Source organism: Erpetoichthys calabaricus, chromosome 3 (assembly GCF_900747795.2).
Source record: "Erpetoichthys calabaricus chromosome 3, fErpCal1.3, whole genome shotgun sequence".
Taxonomy (NCBI): domain Eukaryota; kingdom Metazoa; phylum Chordata; class Cladistia; order Polypteriformes; family Polypteridae; genus Erpetoichthys; species Erpetoichthys calabaricus.
In genome coordinates this window covers 11,233,916-11,250,681 of record NC_041396.2, presented here as the reverse complement: position 1 = coordinate 11,250,681, position 16,766 = coordinate 11,233,916, and the positions used below count along the sequence as shown (strand labels likewise).

The window sequence follows — 16,766 nt, the reverse complement described above, 5'->3', positions numbered from 1 at the left end:
AGACTATCACTGAACCTAATTGTATAAAACATACTAATGGTGTTAAGTGGAGGGCATCATCCTACAACAAGAAAATGATCCTAACATACTGCTAATGCAACACAGAAATTTTTTAAAGCTAAAAAATGGAAAACTCTTCTTCAGGTCACCCAACATGTGTTCTATGGAGTTTATATCTGGGAAACTTAAGGACAATCAGAGACTTGTCACAAAGTCACTGCAGTGCGGTCTTGGCCATATGCTTTGTTCACCTTTCAGCACGATAATTACCCAATCACCGTAGTCTGAGGTCACGCGTGATGTATACCAGGTTTTCTTCAAGGACCAACAAGTATCTAGATGAATTCACCATTCCCTCAATTCTGACCAGTTTCCCTGTTCCTACCACTCAGAAGCACCCACTGCCACCATGCTTCACCACAGGGATGGCATTAGGCAGTGCTTGAAATTTTGTCCAAAGAGTTAAAAAGTTCTCTCTCATCACACCAGAAAATCTTTTCTCCTCATTCTCTCAGAGTCCTGTAAATGGCCTCTGGCAAATTCCAAGTGGGATTGTTCATCCCGGCTGAAGACTCACTACTTCAGTTTAGTATATCCTGACTAGAGCTGCTGATTAGCTGTACAGACTGCATCTCTGTTGTTAGTCATTAGCACCAAAAACATAAGTAATATGATAGTTATAATTTGTTACTAACCCTCACCTATTCTGCTTTTCTTCTCGGTACTCAGATGTGGCACTTGGTGCCACGGCACACCTGCCAAAGGTAAAGTCATCTCTGATGAAGGATCGCAGGAATCATTGGGTAGAAGGGTCCTTTCATTGGATTGGCTGGCCCAGTGCTGACTTAGCTGTGGAATGGCCAATAGGGGAAGACAACTAGATACCCGAGGTCTCCAGGAATCTGAACAAATCCAAATCCTATTAAGTAATATCATCTACTGTTGAATTCTGCTCTGTACTTGTACTATTTGTATTGCATTATTATATTGTATTAAGGTTTACTTGTGTTCTGTTCTGTGTATTGTATTTACCCCTTTTTTTGTCACCCACTGCAAGCCCAACCTACCTGTAAAGGGGTTTCTCTTTGAACCACCTTTCCCAATTTTTTTTTACCATTTCTTCCCTACAAGGGTTTTTTTTTTGGGGAATTTTTTCTTGTCTTCTTAGAGAGTCAAGGCTGGGGGGCTGTCAAAAGGCAGGGCCTGTTAGAGCCCACTGTGGCACTCCTTGTGTGATTTTGGGCTTTACAAAAAATAAATCGTATTGTGCATTGTATTAAGAGTGCCTCTTGTCTAGCCACTCTACCATAAATACTGCAGCTAAGCCATGGTAGCCCTTCTAACAATTTCTCCCGTCTCAGCAGAGCACTAATGTAGCTCTGATAGATTGACCACTGGGTTCCTGGTCACCTCCCTAACCAAGATGCTTATTGCCTGGTTATATTCAGTTAGGCCAATTTTAGGAAAAGTCCTGGTGGACTGAAATCAAGTTCTAGATACATCTTAAAAAAAAATTAAAGCACTCACGAGGCACATGACCACAATGTGTAGTACCACAGCAAAGGGTTTTAATGCCTCTATGAATGAGAGAATTCAGCTTTTGATTTTTAATAAATTTGAAAACCTTTCTAAAAACATGTTTTCACTTTTTCATTATTTGTTATTGAGTGCAGACAGACAGGTAAAAAATGCAAATGTGCCTCCCAGGGGACGTACAAAACATCAGAATACTGGATTTTTTTTCCCCCAAAGCCCTTGAAAGTACAGGCAATTCGAGAAAAAGCATGCAAGGTTAATGGCTTGTACTTTTGGCTTTGTGACAGACATAACATATCTAAATTTGCTTTGTTAAACATCTCTGTGCGGTATTCTCTCTTAAAGACATGTATTATTTCAAAGAGAAGGTGTTGCCGAAAGCAAAAATTGAAGGATGTTCTTAAAGATTACAGCAGGAAGACTTCAAATAGCAGCAATATCAATGTCAAGGGAATGCTTTATTGTGTCTGAGGATTAGTGAAAGCAGAAAATAACATGTTGTTCCTTCTCTCCTTTTCACAGATGCAATTTTGTAAGCCTTTTGCACACTGACTTTAATGGGAACTAGGAGTTATATCTTAAAGGTTTAACATTAAGGGGACAACAGGAGTCTAATGAAGAACAGTCAACAGACAGCATCTGACTGACTGTGTGTTCGCCTACTTTATAAATGCAGATTTTTTTTTTTAATACAAAATGAGCACAGATGGGGCCCAAGTCCATCATATTGGAAGTGAATGCAATGGACCAGCTAAGAAGAGCAAATCAAACACTAGAAAAAGCAGATGTGTGTAACGTTTAAATTAGTGAAGGAATGGGGAGGGAGGGAACTTCACCCGTCATACTGGGTGGCAAGTGCATAACAAGCTCTGTGTCAAAGCCAGCTCCGTCAGTCAAGATAAACCCACCAGACACATGAGGAAGTAGCTGTGGTTTTTTTGTTTTTTCTGTCCTCCCTGGCCATCGGACCTTACTTTTACTCTATGTTAATTAGTGTTCCTGAATTCTATTTTCTATGGTTGATTGCCCTTTGTGTTTATACACACACACACACCCACACCCAAATGCTTTCACATATTTTCTGCTTCTATATTATAAACACATCTTGTTTTTTAAAAAATGAGTATGCCTTGCTGAGATGAAATGGCCCTTATCCAGGTCCCTGCCTTATTCCCTGTGATATCTGGGATAAGATCCAGCTAACCAATGACTGTGCACTGGATAAGCAGGTTAGAAAGATGCAAGAATGGATGGAACATTGTTGGATAACAGATTAAGGTTCATCCTACAACAGCAGGGAAATGGCTGGGTAATAATTAATGTAGAAACTTTACTCAAAATCAAAGTCCACTCTTCCATCCACCAAAACTACTGCAGTGTTTTTTAGAGGTTATTTATAAAGCATACATTGATTAGATATAATGAAAAAAGGAAACGCTGAAAAGAAAATGCAAGGACTGGTTTATATGAACATTGTGCGACTTGAATGTGGTAATCAGTGTTGTGAGGTGATACAAACAATGCAAAGCCTAATCTAACTTTGAGTTAAAAATTTGGCCATGATGGTCCATCCATCCATCCATTCATCCTCTTCCGCTTATCCGAGGTCGGGTTGCGGGGGCAGCAGCTTGAGCAGAGATGCCCAGACTTCCCTCTCCCCGGCCACTTCTTCTAGCTCTTCCGGGAGAATCCCAAGGCGTTCCCAGGCCAGTCGGGAGACATAGTCCCTCCAGCGTGTCCTGGGTCTTCCCCGGGGCCTCCTCCCGGTTGGACGTGCCCGGTACACCTCACCAGGGAGGCGTCCAGGAGGCATCCTGATCAGATGCCCGAGCCACCTCATCTGACTCCTCTCGATGCGGAGGAGCAGCGGCTCTACTCTGAGCCCCTCTCGGATGACTGAGCTTCTCACCCTATCTTTAAGGGAAAGCCCAGACACCCTGCGGAGGAAACTCATTTCAGCCGCTTGTATTCGCGATCTCGTTCTTTCGGTCACTACCCATAGCTCATGACCATAGGTGAGGGTAGGAACATAGATCGACCGGTAAATTGAGAGCTTTGCCTTATGGCTCAGCTCCTTTTTCACCACGACTGACCGACGCAGAGCCCGCATCACTGCGGACGCCGCACCGATCCGCCTGTCGATCTCATGCTCCATTCTTCCCTCACTCGTGAACAAGGCCCCGAGATACTTGAACTCCTCCACTTGGGGCAGGATCTTGCTCCCAACCCTGAGAGGGCACTCCACCCTTTTCCGGCTGAGGACCATGGTCTCGGATTTGGAGGTGCTGATTCCCATCCCAGCCGCTTCACACTCAGCTGCGAACTGATCCAGAGAGAGCTGAAGATCACGGCCTGATGAAGCAAACAGGACAACATCATCTGCAAAAAGCAGTGACCCAATCCTGAGTCCACCAAGCCGGACCCCCTCAACACCCTGGCTGCGCCTAGAAATTCTGTCCATAAAAGTTATGAACAGAATCGGTGACAAAGGGCAGCCCTGGTGGAGTCCAACTCTCACTGGAAACGGGTTCGACTTACTACCGGCAATGCGGACCAAGCTCTGACACCGGTTGTATATGGACCGAACAGCTCTTATCAGGAGGTCCGGTACCCCATACTCTTGGAGCACCCCCCACAGGATTCTCCGAGGGACACGGTTGAACGCCTTTTCCAAGTCCACAAAACACATGTAGACTGGTTGGGCGAACTCCCATGCACCCTCCAGGACCCTTGCTAAGGGTGTAGAGCTGGTCCACTGTTCCGCGACCAGGACGAAAACCACACTGTTCCTCCTGAATCCGAGGTTCGACTATCCGACGGACCCTCCTCTCCAGAACCCTCAAATAGACTTTTCCAGGGAGGCTGAGGAGTGTGATCCCTCTGTAGTTGGAACACACCCTCCGATCCCCCTTCTTAAAGAGGGGGACCACCACCCCAGTCTGCCAATCCAGAGGCACTGTCCCTGATGTCCATGCGATGTTGCACAGACATGTCAACCAAGACAGCCCTACAACATCCAGAACCTTGAGGAACTCCGGGCGTATCTCACCACCCCCGGGGCCCTGCCACCAAGGAGTTTTTTGACCACCTCGGTGACCTCAGTCCCAGAGATGGGGGAGCCCACCTCCGAGTCCACAGGCTCTGCTTCCTCATTGGAAGGCATGTTAGTGGGATTGAGGAGGTCTTCAAAGTACTCCCCCCACTGACCCACAACGTCCCGAGTCGAGGTCAGCAGTGCACCATCCCCACCATACACAGTGTTGACACTGCACTGCTTCCCCCTCCTGAGACGCCGGACGGTGGACCAGAATCTCCTCGAAGTCATCTGATGGTCAACCAGGGTAATTAATATAAAACAAAATCCTAGGATAAGACCACAAAGTCTTACAGTGATACATACAGAATTCTATCAAATTGTATAATTAGGCACAGAAATTGGTTATATTTGGCAAAGATTCTGTCAGTTTCACTCAAAAATGCTTCACAATCAGTTAATATGAATTGTACTTTATAAAAACATTACCTGTGCTACTTGTCAAAGACAAGTTGAAATCTAAGTAATCAACATAGATCTAACTATTAACATTTCCAGTGCACCATTTATTGGAAAGTATTTTATAATGTATGAGGTAATAAAGTGCATTGCATTTGTTATTTCAAAAGCTGTTACATCTCAAACATTTGTAGTAATAAAATGCATTATATTTGCCAGTCCAACAGATGGCGCATCACAAACACTGATAGAAATAAAATGCATTACTATAAATGTTTGTGATGCACCATCTGTTGGAAGGTCAAATGTTACGCATATATCTTTGACATATGCTATTTGGTATGGGATTTGTAAAAGAGGTGTTAATGTTTATGATGCTGCATCTGTTGGAATGACAAAAAGATACAGCAATCAGACAGACACAGACAAACACTTAGCTTTCTATCAAGGTGAATGAAAACTGCCAGGATTACTCAGAAGAAAAATTTCAGCATCAAATAGTGATGCAAGTTGGCGAAAAGAACCAATAAGACAAAGTTTAGAAAAAAAAAAGTTACTTCTTCAACAAGCACACAGGTACATTTACCTCAAGGACATCCTCTGTCTGGTCTGACGTAAGTATGTTTACTTTCACCTTCTGCCCATTGGAAAGGTGGACGTCCAACTGTACCTCCTCGGTTGGGATCTGCTGGGTCTCCTATAAGCAAAATGTTACAAACAAGTTATGTGATGCTGGGCTTCCAAAGTAATTAGAAGAGCACATCCTGAATAAAAGGAGTTTAAACTACAGGAAACACTACAAATTATATTTCAGGGATCACATACAAACATATGGTGGATTCAGAAAGTATTCAGGCCCCTTCACTTTCTGCACACCTTATTGTAAATTTAATAATTTTTAAATAATTATCCTACACTCAATAACCCAAAATAAGAAAGTGAAAAATTGTTTTCAGGTAGGTTTTACAAGTTATTAAAAACCAAAAACGAAAATCACTCCTCAATACAAGTATTCAGACCCTTAATACAATACTTGGCAGAAGCCCCTTTGACAGAAATTCCAGTTTTGAGTCTTCCTGAGTAAGTCTCTACAAGCTTTGCACACATGGGTTTCAGCAGTTTACCCCATTCTTTCTGGGAGATCCTCTCAAGCCCCATTAGACTCGATGGGACATGTCTGTAATCTGCCATCTTCAGGTCTTTCCACGGCTGTTGTATGGGTTTTAAGTCCAGGCTTTGACTGATAGACTTGTCTTGACGGCATGCATCTGGTCACAGTAGTGCTGAAAGGTAAACCATTGACCAGCCCTTAAACTATGTGCACTCTGCAGCAGTTCTTTCAAGGACCTCTTTATATGTGGCAGAAGTCATTCCTTCCTCAGTTCTGACCAGTCTCCTTGTCACTGCTGCTGAGAAGCACCTCCATAGCATGATGCTTCCATCATCATGTTTCACTGTAGGGATGGAATTGGGCAGGAGATGAGCAGTTCCTTGTTTTAACCAGACACAGCACTTAGATTTCTGCCCAAAGAGTTCAATTTTGCCTCATCAGACCAGAGAATCTTTTTCTTCAGATCTCAGAGTCCTTTAAACTGTCATATGCCTTTTAGTCAACATTGCCTTCTATCAAGCCACTCTACTATAAACACCTTATTGATGGAGAACTACAGAGATGTTCGCACTTGCTTCAGTTTCTTCCATCTCAGTAGAGGACTTCTGAAGCTCATGTTGGAAGTGACCATTGGTTTCTTGGTCACCTCCCTTCTTGCCTAGTTAGTCAGTTTGGCTGGATGGCCAGCTTTGTATGAACAGTCCTGGTGGCTCCAAATGTCCCCCATTTCACAATTATGGAGGGCCACAATGCTCCACGGAACATGTGAAGCTTTAGAAATGGTACCCTCACTCTGATCTATACCTCACCACAATTTGGAACAGGAGGTCTCCAGAGGTCCTGGCTTGACTTCATGGCTTGTATTTTGTCCTGGCATGCAGTGGGACAGTTCCACATGTGTAACTTTCTATGCGATGCCCAATCAGTTTCAATTTGCCACAAATGCTCTCCAGTCAAGTTCAAGACACATCACAACTTAACATCAGCAAAACAAATGAACCGTTTATTAACTTTCGCAGCACCAAACAGCCTCTAGATCCAGTCACAATTCAGGGACTGGATGTAGAAGTTGTCCACTCCTTACAAGTACTTCGTTTCCACATTAATGAAAGGTTGGACTGGTCTCGGAACACAGAGAACTAGGCAAGAAAGGGCAGAGCAGGCTCTTTTTCCTTAGGAGACTGCATTCCTTTAATGTGGGAAGCGACCTCCTTCACAACTTCAAAAACTATGATGGCCAGTGTGGTGTGCTGGGTTGGTAACATCACGTCAAGAGAGACCCACCGAATCAACAAGCTAATTAAAAGGAGAAACTCAGTTAGGGGACGCAGTCTGGATCCCCTGGAGGCAGTAGCAAAGGGCAAAAGTAAAAAAAAAAAAAAACTGAGTGCCATTATTATTATTATTATTATGAACAATGCTATACATCCTCACTCTGACACACTAGCACTGAGGGCTTTCAGCAGAAATGTGTCAGGAAACAAAACAGGGGCTCATTTATATTAATGGCAATACACCTGTATAGCACCTTACTGGGACGTGGACTGCCAAGTCAGAAGTTTTCTTTTAAATTTTGTGCTTTATAGTAATTCTGGTGTGTGTTCAGACCTAAGTATGTGTATAGGGTGGTCCAGATCTAATTATCCAATTTTCATTACGCTATAACTTAAGTTTATTACATAGAGACTTCACAGGCCCTGCCCTGCACATAGATATTTCACTTAAAATCCTTTTTGTTGCCAATACTGTATATTTATTTATGTATTTACTTAGTTCTCAACCTATATATTTATTTATTTAAAGAGCTTCTGTAAAAAGGCCAAATTCCCCCCTATGGACAAATAAAATTTGTTTGTTTGTTCTTTCATATCTATCTATCTATCTAGAATATAGTGCCTTTCATTACTATCTATCTATCTAATATAGTGCCTTTCATATCTATCTATCTATCTCAAGGTGAATTAAAGTAAACAGGATGCACCTGAACACAATTTGGAGTGCCACTGCAAATAATACTTCTAAGAACTAAAGATTTTAGTGTATGATTTTAAATAAACTAATGAATTCAAATTTCCTGCATCGGGAATTTGTCATTTCTCGCATATCCCAACTTACTCTCCAGAGGCGCACAGAGGGGGAGAGCGAAGCTTGGGGTCAGAGTACAGCGTCAGCTTATTTGTACAGCTGATTCTGTAGGTTAAGGGTCTTGTGCTCAAGGGCTCAATAGAGTGGCATTACCTCTAGCATTGCCAGGATTCGAACTGGCAACATTCCAGTTACCAACCTTAAGCCAGAGAGCCACCACTACACTCGAATTATAAACCTTTCTGAAAACATGTTTTTACTTTGCCCTTATGGGTTACTGAGTGTAGACTGATGGGCAAAAATTGCAATGTATCCATTTAAAATGAAATCTATGACATAATTATGTGTGTAGAAAGTGAAGGGGTCTGAATATTTTCTGAATCCACTGTAGGTTGAATTATTTACTTTTGACTGTTTTTATTCCAAAACAACTATTTCAAAATTCTGTTGTACTCGTTAGGTTCTCGAAGAACACATACACAGTAAGTAGTCATTAATACTAAGGACAAGTAATGCTAATTGAGGCTTGGTGCTTAAAGCAATTGATAACAATCTACTAACATCCTGTATTACACAGAATTGGCGGATACTTCAGAACATTTCCTTCCAAGATGTTATTTCTGTTAGAGAGTAGGCATATGCATTTTTTTTCAGTTAGCCCGTTTTAGTTTTTCAGACTTCTGCACATTCAGATTTTGATTAAACAAATTCACTTTAACAAAAGAGAAAATATTATTTATTCTTTTATCAAAATATGAAATTATTAGTTGTAGTCAGGATTATAACAAGGCACTAAAAAGGAGGGGTCTTCAGAACAATGAAACCGCCTTATTTCCAGCTACAAAACCACAAAAAAGCAAGCACATCAAGCACAGGAAGTTGGCTTAATATAAAGGGGTATATTTAAAATGTCACAGAGCAGATGTCTACAGCAGATGCCTGTCTTCATATCAAAACACTGTTAGCATAAATAAATTAGCACGCATTGTATCCCCGATTCTGATACCGATGTCTGGTATAATTCTCAGGAGTACTGGTTAAGCTCTCTTGAAAGTCAGCAACAAACTTCCAAGACCAAACAGGTTGTTGGCTCTAACTTTATTGTGTACTACAGTGCCGTCCATAATGTTTAGGACAATGACATAGTTTCCCTTGATTTAACCCTCTGCTCCACAGATTAAAATTACAAATCAAACAACTCAGATGAAATTAAAGCACCACCTTGCAGACTTTCATTTAAGGGGATCTGCATACATTTTATTCACATAACACTTTTCCCTCATTCCAGTGCTCCATAATGTTTGGGACACAGCAATGGCAAGCCTATTAAAAATGCCATATTTAGGACTTTGTTGAATATCCTTTCCATGCAATGGCTGCTTGAAGTCTCCGATTTATAGATATCACCAGATGCTGAGGATCTTCTTTGGTGATGCTCTGCCGAACCTCTCATGCAGCTACCTTCTGCTCTTCATTGTTTTCGAGGGCTTATCCCCTTGCGTTTCCTCTTCAGCATATGGAAGGCCTGCTCAAATGGTCTGTAATCAGGTGACTGGTTTGGCCATTCAAGAATTTTCCATTTTATAGTTTAGAAAAGCTCCTGTGTTGCCATAGCATTATGTTTCTAGGATGAAGTGCTGTCCAATGTGTTTCAAGGCATTTACTGGAACCTGAACAGATCAGATGTTTCTGTACACCTCAGAATTCATTATGCAGCTGCTGCCAGCAGTTCCATCATCAATGAAGAAAAATGTTCCAGGACCTGTGGCAGCCATACATGCCCAACACCTCCACCACGTTTAACAGATGAGGTGGTCTGCTTTAGACTATGGGCAGTTCCTTGTCCTCTCCACACTTTGCTCTCTGATGCAGGTTCACCTTTATCTCGTCTGTCTGCAAGACCTTATCCCAGAATTCTTCAGGCTCTTTCAAGTCCTTTTTTGCACACTATAATCTGGCCATCCTGTTTTTGTGGTTTGCATCTTAAAGTGTGGCCTCTGTATTGCTGTCCCCGAAGTCTTCAGAGGATAGTCGCCTCGGACATACATACACACATCTGCCCACTGCAGGCTGTTTCTGATCTGTCGGACAGACGTTTAGGGCTTTTTCTTTACCAGAGTGAGGACTCTTCTGTTGTCAGCAGTGGAGGTCTTCCTTGGCCTACAAGTTCCTTTGTGATGAGCTCGCCACTGGGTTCTTTCTTCGTCATGATATTCCAGACAGTTGATTTAGGTCCTCCGAAGGTTTTTACGCTTTTCATTCTAGTTTTTCAGTCTCATAATGGCTTCTTTGACTTTCATTGGTGCACAGCTCTTGTCCTACTGTTAAACAATGGCAATTATAGACTCCAAAGTGTAGAAGCAGGCCAAGGTATCTTATGAAACCATGAAGCACACCTGAGGAATTGCACACACCTGTGACACCAATTGTCCCAAACATCATGCCCTGAAATGGGGTTGGGGGACTGAAATGTACGCAAATCCTCTTAAAGACTACAGTGTGTACTCTAAACACGTCTGAATTGTTTGATTTGTAATTTTAAACTGTGGAGCAGAGGGGTAAATCAAATAAAAATGTGTCTTTGTCCCAATCAATATGGAGGGCCCCGTACATTGCTAATTTTCTTTACACCTCTTCATTAACTTTTGGATGATGTTTTTACCTCACACTAGCCCATTCACATACTTCACCAAGTACTTTGTATGCATTGAACTGTACTTGCGATAAACAGCTTTAAAAGTACACAAACACCATGAATGTTATAAAATTAACTGTATATATTATGCAGAGTATGCCACCCGCTCTTCTTGCGACTCTTAAATGCTACACACGGTTTACAGAAGAATCGTGACATTTAAGGACTTGCTTGGTAACCTCGTAATGCAACACTTAAGCTGTGCATGTTAGTTGCAATAATTCCAGCTAAACACACTTCCTTTTATAATAATTTATGACACATTAGTGACCTGTTTCTCCTTAGTCACAATCCTGTTTTTATGTTCATACCACTATGTAGCCTTCATCTTGCAATAACTTGTATAAATACTCAAATGTTTGTAAAAGCTCACTACAATTCCATTACTTCACAAAAGGTTCAATTTAGACAAGTGGTCTCATTGGGATAACTGGCATGCAACATTAAATAGCAGCAGACAAATTATATAAAATAAAGTTTTATTCAACACAGATTTAATGCGAGAGGGGAAAGTAAACTTTATTCTTGAGGGTATACTTCTGGTTTTGGCTAAGCAACGGGTAAAGAAAGCCAAGGAACAAAGACGCATTCCATATTAAGACTATTCAGAAAAGGTTCTGCTTTTACTACAAGAACCGTTAAACATTTAAACCCTTCAAAACAATGACAACTACATATTACAATTATGAGTAGTTTTTTTATTATATTATATCTTTACTAATACACTCACATACTTTGGGATCCCTTCCCTTATCTTGTCTTGTCAAACCACTGCAAAGCATACAATAAGGCAGCTTTGACTTGGCAAGAAGGCTGGAGACTTGAAATTAAAATTAATCCCCCCATTTGTCTGTACTTAGTAAAGAGTTAAATTAAAATATAAACCCACAAAATATTTCATTCATGCAGAGTTGGGAAGATTTATTGAATGTTTATTGATGATAAACAGTAGTAGCAGAGTGCTGTACCGTGTTATCCATTTAAGGATGCAATGAGAAGTGAAGCAATCTTTTATTGGCTGAGTAGACCGCAATATGCAAGCTTTCAAGGCAGCTCTGGCCCTTATTTAAGACAAGGATATAATACAGAAACCGGAGTTTCCAGTGTTTATATAAAACACCAGTAAAGAAATGATTCTAAAACAATTTTCAAACAACACAAATGAAAATGGCATGGACAAAAATGCTGGGACCCATAGCCTTATATTTTGTTGCACAACCTGCAATTCTTGGAGCTCTCCATGAGACTTCTGTTCCTGTCCACAGATTGTTTGGCCCACTCGTCCTGAGCCAACTGCTCCAGCCGTGTCAGGTTTAAAGGGGTCTTTCTCCCCATTTATCAGACATGACTTGTGCAGACCTCAGAACTGATAAATCAACGATACGAGATTGTTTTTGAAGATGGGAGTGAATGCAAGTTCAAGAGCACACAGATTGCTAAAAGCTGGTATCCCTTCTCTCTTCAAGTCAAGTCAAGTTGGGGAGCATGCACTGGTACAGTGCGTTGCCATACCCACCACACGACGAAACAGCTCGGGATCCTGGTTGGCAACCCCCCCAGGCAGACACGCAGTCCAATCCCACCCTCCGGAAATGACCCTCTATCTGCCACAGCAAGGTGTTACGTAGGTGACCCCTTGGCCTGATCCAGCCACTTGGGTCCCCAACAATGAGGATCCTACGAGCTGGATCACCCTCGGGGAATCGCGCCACATGGCCGTAGTGCTGTAACTGACATTCCCTCACAATGCAGGTCATGTGCCTCATTTGGGACAACATGAGCAACCACTCATTCCATACAAAGTCAAACCAACGGTAACCCAAGGATTTTCCAGAGAGACACAGTACCAAAAGAGTGAAGTCTTCGTCTCAGGTCACTGGATAACATCCATGTGTTGTAACCAATATAGCAAGACAGGAAGCACTTGGACCTTTGTCCTTTTGCATAGATATCGGGAGCACCACACACCCCTTTCCAGCAACCTCATGACAGACAGACAGACAGACAGACAGACAGACAGACAGACAGACAGACAGACAGACAGACAGACAGACAGACAGACAGACAGACAGACAGACAGACAGACAGATAGATAGATAGATAGATAGATAGATAGATAGATAGATAGATCCCACCATGATCTCCCAATCCGTCTACTGACTTCATGGATTAGCTTCTCTCTTCCTGGGTCTAAAATATAACGGGACTTTAAGAAGTCCCAAAGGGAGGGAAATGTATTATGTTTTAAATTAATAATCTTTTACGATGTATTACAACTATATATATATATATATATGAAGGTATAACAGAATGAATGGTTAAATATAAGAAAAAAGACTGAATGTAACTCAAAGGTTAACTAAATATAACAAAGTTTAAGCGCCCAAGGTCTCATGCCTTATCCAAGAGAAGCTACCAAAGTAATTTTCCAAAGTTAGAATGAGGTAAATGAGTAATGAACACCCCCCTCCAGAAAGAGCGGGGATAAATTGATGGAAAAGCCCCTACACCTCCAAGGGTGCTAAGATGAAACTGAGAATCTGGTAAACATCCCTCTTAATGAAGCAGCGTTCAGAATGATGGCAACTGTCTAGTCAGAAATTACTGGTGGTTTTAGCTGACTGGAGGGGGTGATAAAGTTCTGCAAACTCACGTGACGCATTAGATAAGGTGACATAATTAGAAAAAAAAAAAGGAGATGAATCATTTAATGGATTGTTGACTCCATGGACTGAGACATTTATGCAAATAAAGAAATGTTCAGCATTCTCATCTGGACTCCATAGCCACTTTCTTTGAAGATAGGGAAAAGTTTTTTCTACGACCTCGAATCTTATTTTTTCAATTTAAATTAATTTATTTTGGGCTTTATGCTAATACTTGTCTTGAGATCCACAAAAAAGGTTATAAAAATGATGTCCCTAGGTAGGGTTTAGTGGACTCACTGTACATGATAAGGTGAGCAGCTTGGAATAGAACCACTGTTTCTTTGGATTGAGAGGGGTCAGTTGAGATTGTTTGAGCATTGTAATTAGAATGTTCTTTGGGCACTTCACGCAGGGAGATACAAAGGGCACGTCCAGTCTCAACACACATTGGGGGGTTTACATCTTGAGTGTCATTTTTATTAATTGAAAACAGTGCAGCTACCATGACTCTCACCAGGAAAAGAGTGAGGAAAAATGATGATGACTAGTCATCATCATTAAGTCATTATGAAGAATATTTAAAACTTCAAGACAGGAAAAGGCTCTCCTTAGGGTCAACCAGAATGACAGTGATTTGACTAACATATTTAAAACATGCTGTGAAAAAAGGAAGACATTGCATTTGAACAACAAACAAAAATGAATGGTTGCCACAGAGTTATTCAAATGATACAGCAAGATAGAGAAGACGTGATGAAAAAATTTCTGTATTGAGATACCAATATCAGTGAAACTTTGTGATACTTGATACTTATTTAAAGCCACAGCAAAAACAGAAATCCTATCCATTTAATTAAAACTGCATCCATTATTCAGGTGAAGAATATTTTGCCTTTTTCTGTAATAGAATATACTGTAAAATACATAAATACTAACATTTACAGCAGCTTTAAAATTGTGGTACAGTAAAGCCTCGATTGTCCAACAGGGGTCGGGACTGAGGCCTTTACTGATCTGGGAAAAGACTGATGGATAACAGAACAGCTACTTTAAAAATGATATACGGTAGACTAGATTAGTGGAATAGTATTTATTTACAAAACTTCGCCCCCTACTTGCTTCGCTTGCCAACCCCCCTTCCACCCCCTGGCATGCGCTACACACCAGCCACTTCATGTCTCTGTCGCTCACGTTGTAAAGAAGGGGACTGAATGCACTCCAAGGAGACGCGATCGCTCCTCCGAAACCCCCTCTTAAATGGTGATACAATGGGAAACAAATAGTTTTTTTTTTTTTTTTTTTTTACCTCCTCTTTACTCGATCAGCTGCTGTACCATGTGATCTGCATCTCAAACAGCACACTTCTGTCATATCACCTATGTCCATATATTCAATCTCTTTTCGCTTTGACCTTTTCATCAATATCGCATTGAATCTTGATTCCGTGTTTGGAATTACATCATGACAATGCAACGTATAACTGCCCGTGAGTGAATGTCGTTTCTTTCTCTCTACAAGAAATGTGTCTGACAATAACATTCACAAAAATGAGAAATGATTTCTGTCGCAGGATTTCACTTTCACCAAACAACAAATCTTTTAATTCTCGTGGATACACCTCTTCATTGGGAAGAAACACTCATTTTTTTTCCCCTGAAGAACACAAATTCTATGATCTACAAGTCTCAGACTTAAAGTTTAAATCCGAACAATATATTTGATCTCTTTTCGCTGTTCCGTTACTTCACCAAGTAATAATTTCCATTTGTTTGTGCTAAAGCAATCTTTACTATCATTTTTTTTGAGACTTTTGAATTTTCGTACTTCCATTATCTCTAACTTGCTCTGCATGTGTATCTCGCCAATGTTTTTGAATTCTTTACGACGTTCTACTTTGTCATCTACTCTTTGTTTTATTACCAGCCCCGGGCGTTGTTAAATCTCTTGGCGCAAAGACTCATCTCGCGTGACGTGAAGGTGTCTCTCTGAGTTAAAATCATGTCTCATCTCCTTCCAACCTTCCAAGATTTTTTTTTTTATAATAAAGAGAACAATCTATTATTATGAAAATATAGTATTAACAGAATTAATTAATTCATATAATATTGTACCAACCAGCATAATAAGCAAATACATCTCAGAGGTACTGGAGTTCTCTACTTTTAACTTTGTTCCGTATCAAACGGTGCCCTGTCTTATACCCTGGTATCTGGGTTACGGAGCACACCTCCAAAAGGAATTAAAAAAAGCTCCTCTAAGCAGCTGCCTAGCACTCAGAAAAATAAAATAAAAAATAAAACTTGGTGCTCACACAGCAGGTTTATTTTGACTTTGGAAATTTATTGTTACAGTATAAGAGTTCACATTAAAACTACTGAATGGATAAATGTGTACAAGTCTTTTGTCATGAAGAAAATAACGAAGGGGATTGAATACTTTTGCATGGCACTGTACGTACAGTGTATCAAACAATGACAGTCTTGCAATTTTTATTTTCCCCGAGTTCTCGCCTATGTCAATTTAGCATACACCTCAGAATTTTATCAGCTTCCAAAATTTGACACTCTTGGAAAACTACCTTATGAATGAATATTAATGACCCAACGAGGTAATTTGTACCTGCCTGCCACTTCAGTTACAGAATACTATCTAAACATTTCTAAAATATAAAACAGACAGAAATACAATACACAAATTATATATAGCATAGCATACTATAAAAATCAATAAGTGTACTTATTTTAGCACCTTTCATGGTTGGCCCCAATCACGAAAAACCTATTCTTTCTCCTTAGAGGTTGGTCCTTGCTAATGTACATACCTGTTGTGCTTTTCTGAGAAAGCTGTTGAACACTTCACTGTTTCCAACTATGGGGTCTTGGCGTACTGAAAAAAACAAAAAAATAAATAAAAACTGTAAGTGATGTACTGCTTGTTCAAGTAAGTTACATTTTTCACTGTACACAATACTACTTCTACAATCCACTTCAGTACCAACAAAAGAGAATCAAGCAAAAACATTCATTAAAGACAAAATTGATTCTGTATTCATATTTCTAAGTAAAATAGTTACTTTTAGTTATAACAATCACGTTGTGGTTTGTCAGAGGAGAATCTGATTAACATTAAAAAGGAACTGTCACCACATGCACAATGTGAATAGGGGTCGGTGGTAATCTGCATCCTATACAGCACATC

The 16,766-nt window shown here is 40.6% G+C and overlaps 1 protein-coding gene across 3 annotated transcripts in view; it reads right to left on the bottom strand.

The window, feature by feature from the left end:
• snx17 (sorting nexin 17) overlaps positions 1–16,766 on the bottom strand; it is a 186,716-nt gene that overhangs the window by 59,728 nt on the left and 110,222 nt on the right. For all 3 annotated transcript variants that reach the window (XM_028796362.2, XM_028796364.2, XM_028796363.2), the window contains exons 4-5: positions 16,390–16,454; positions 5,616–5,726 (exon numbers count right to left, since the gene is read on the bottom strand). In XM_028796362.2, the coding sequence (XP_028652195.2) occupies positions 5,616–5,726; positions 16,390–16,454 (176 nt within the window). The remainder of the gene's footprint in view (positions 1–5,615; positions 5,727–16,389; positions 16,455–16,766) is intronic.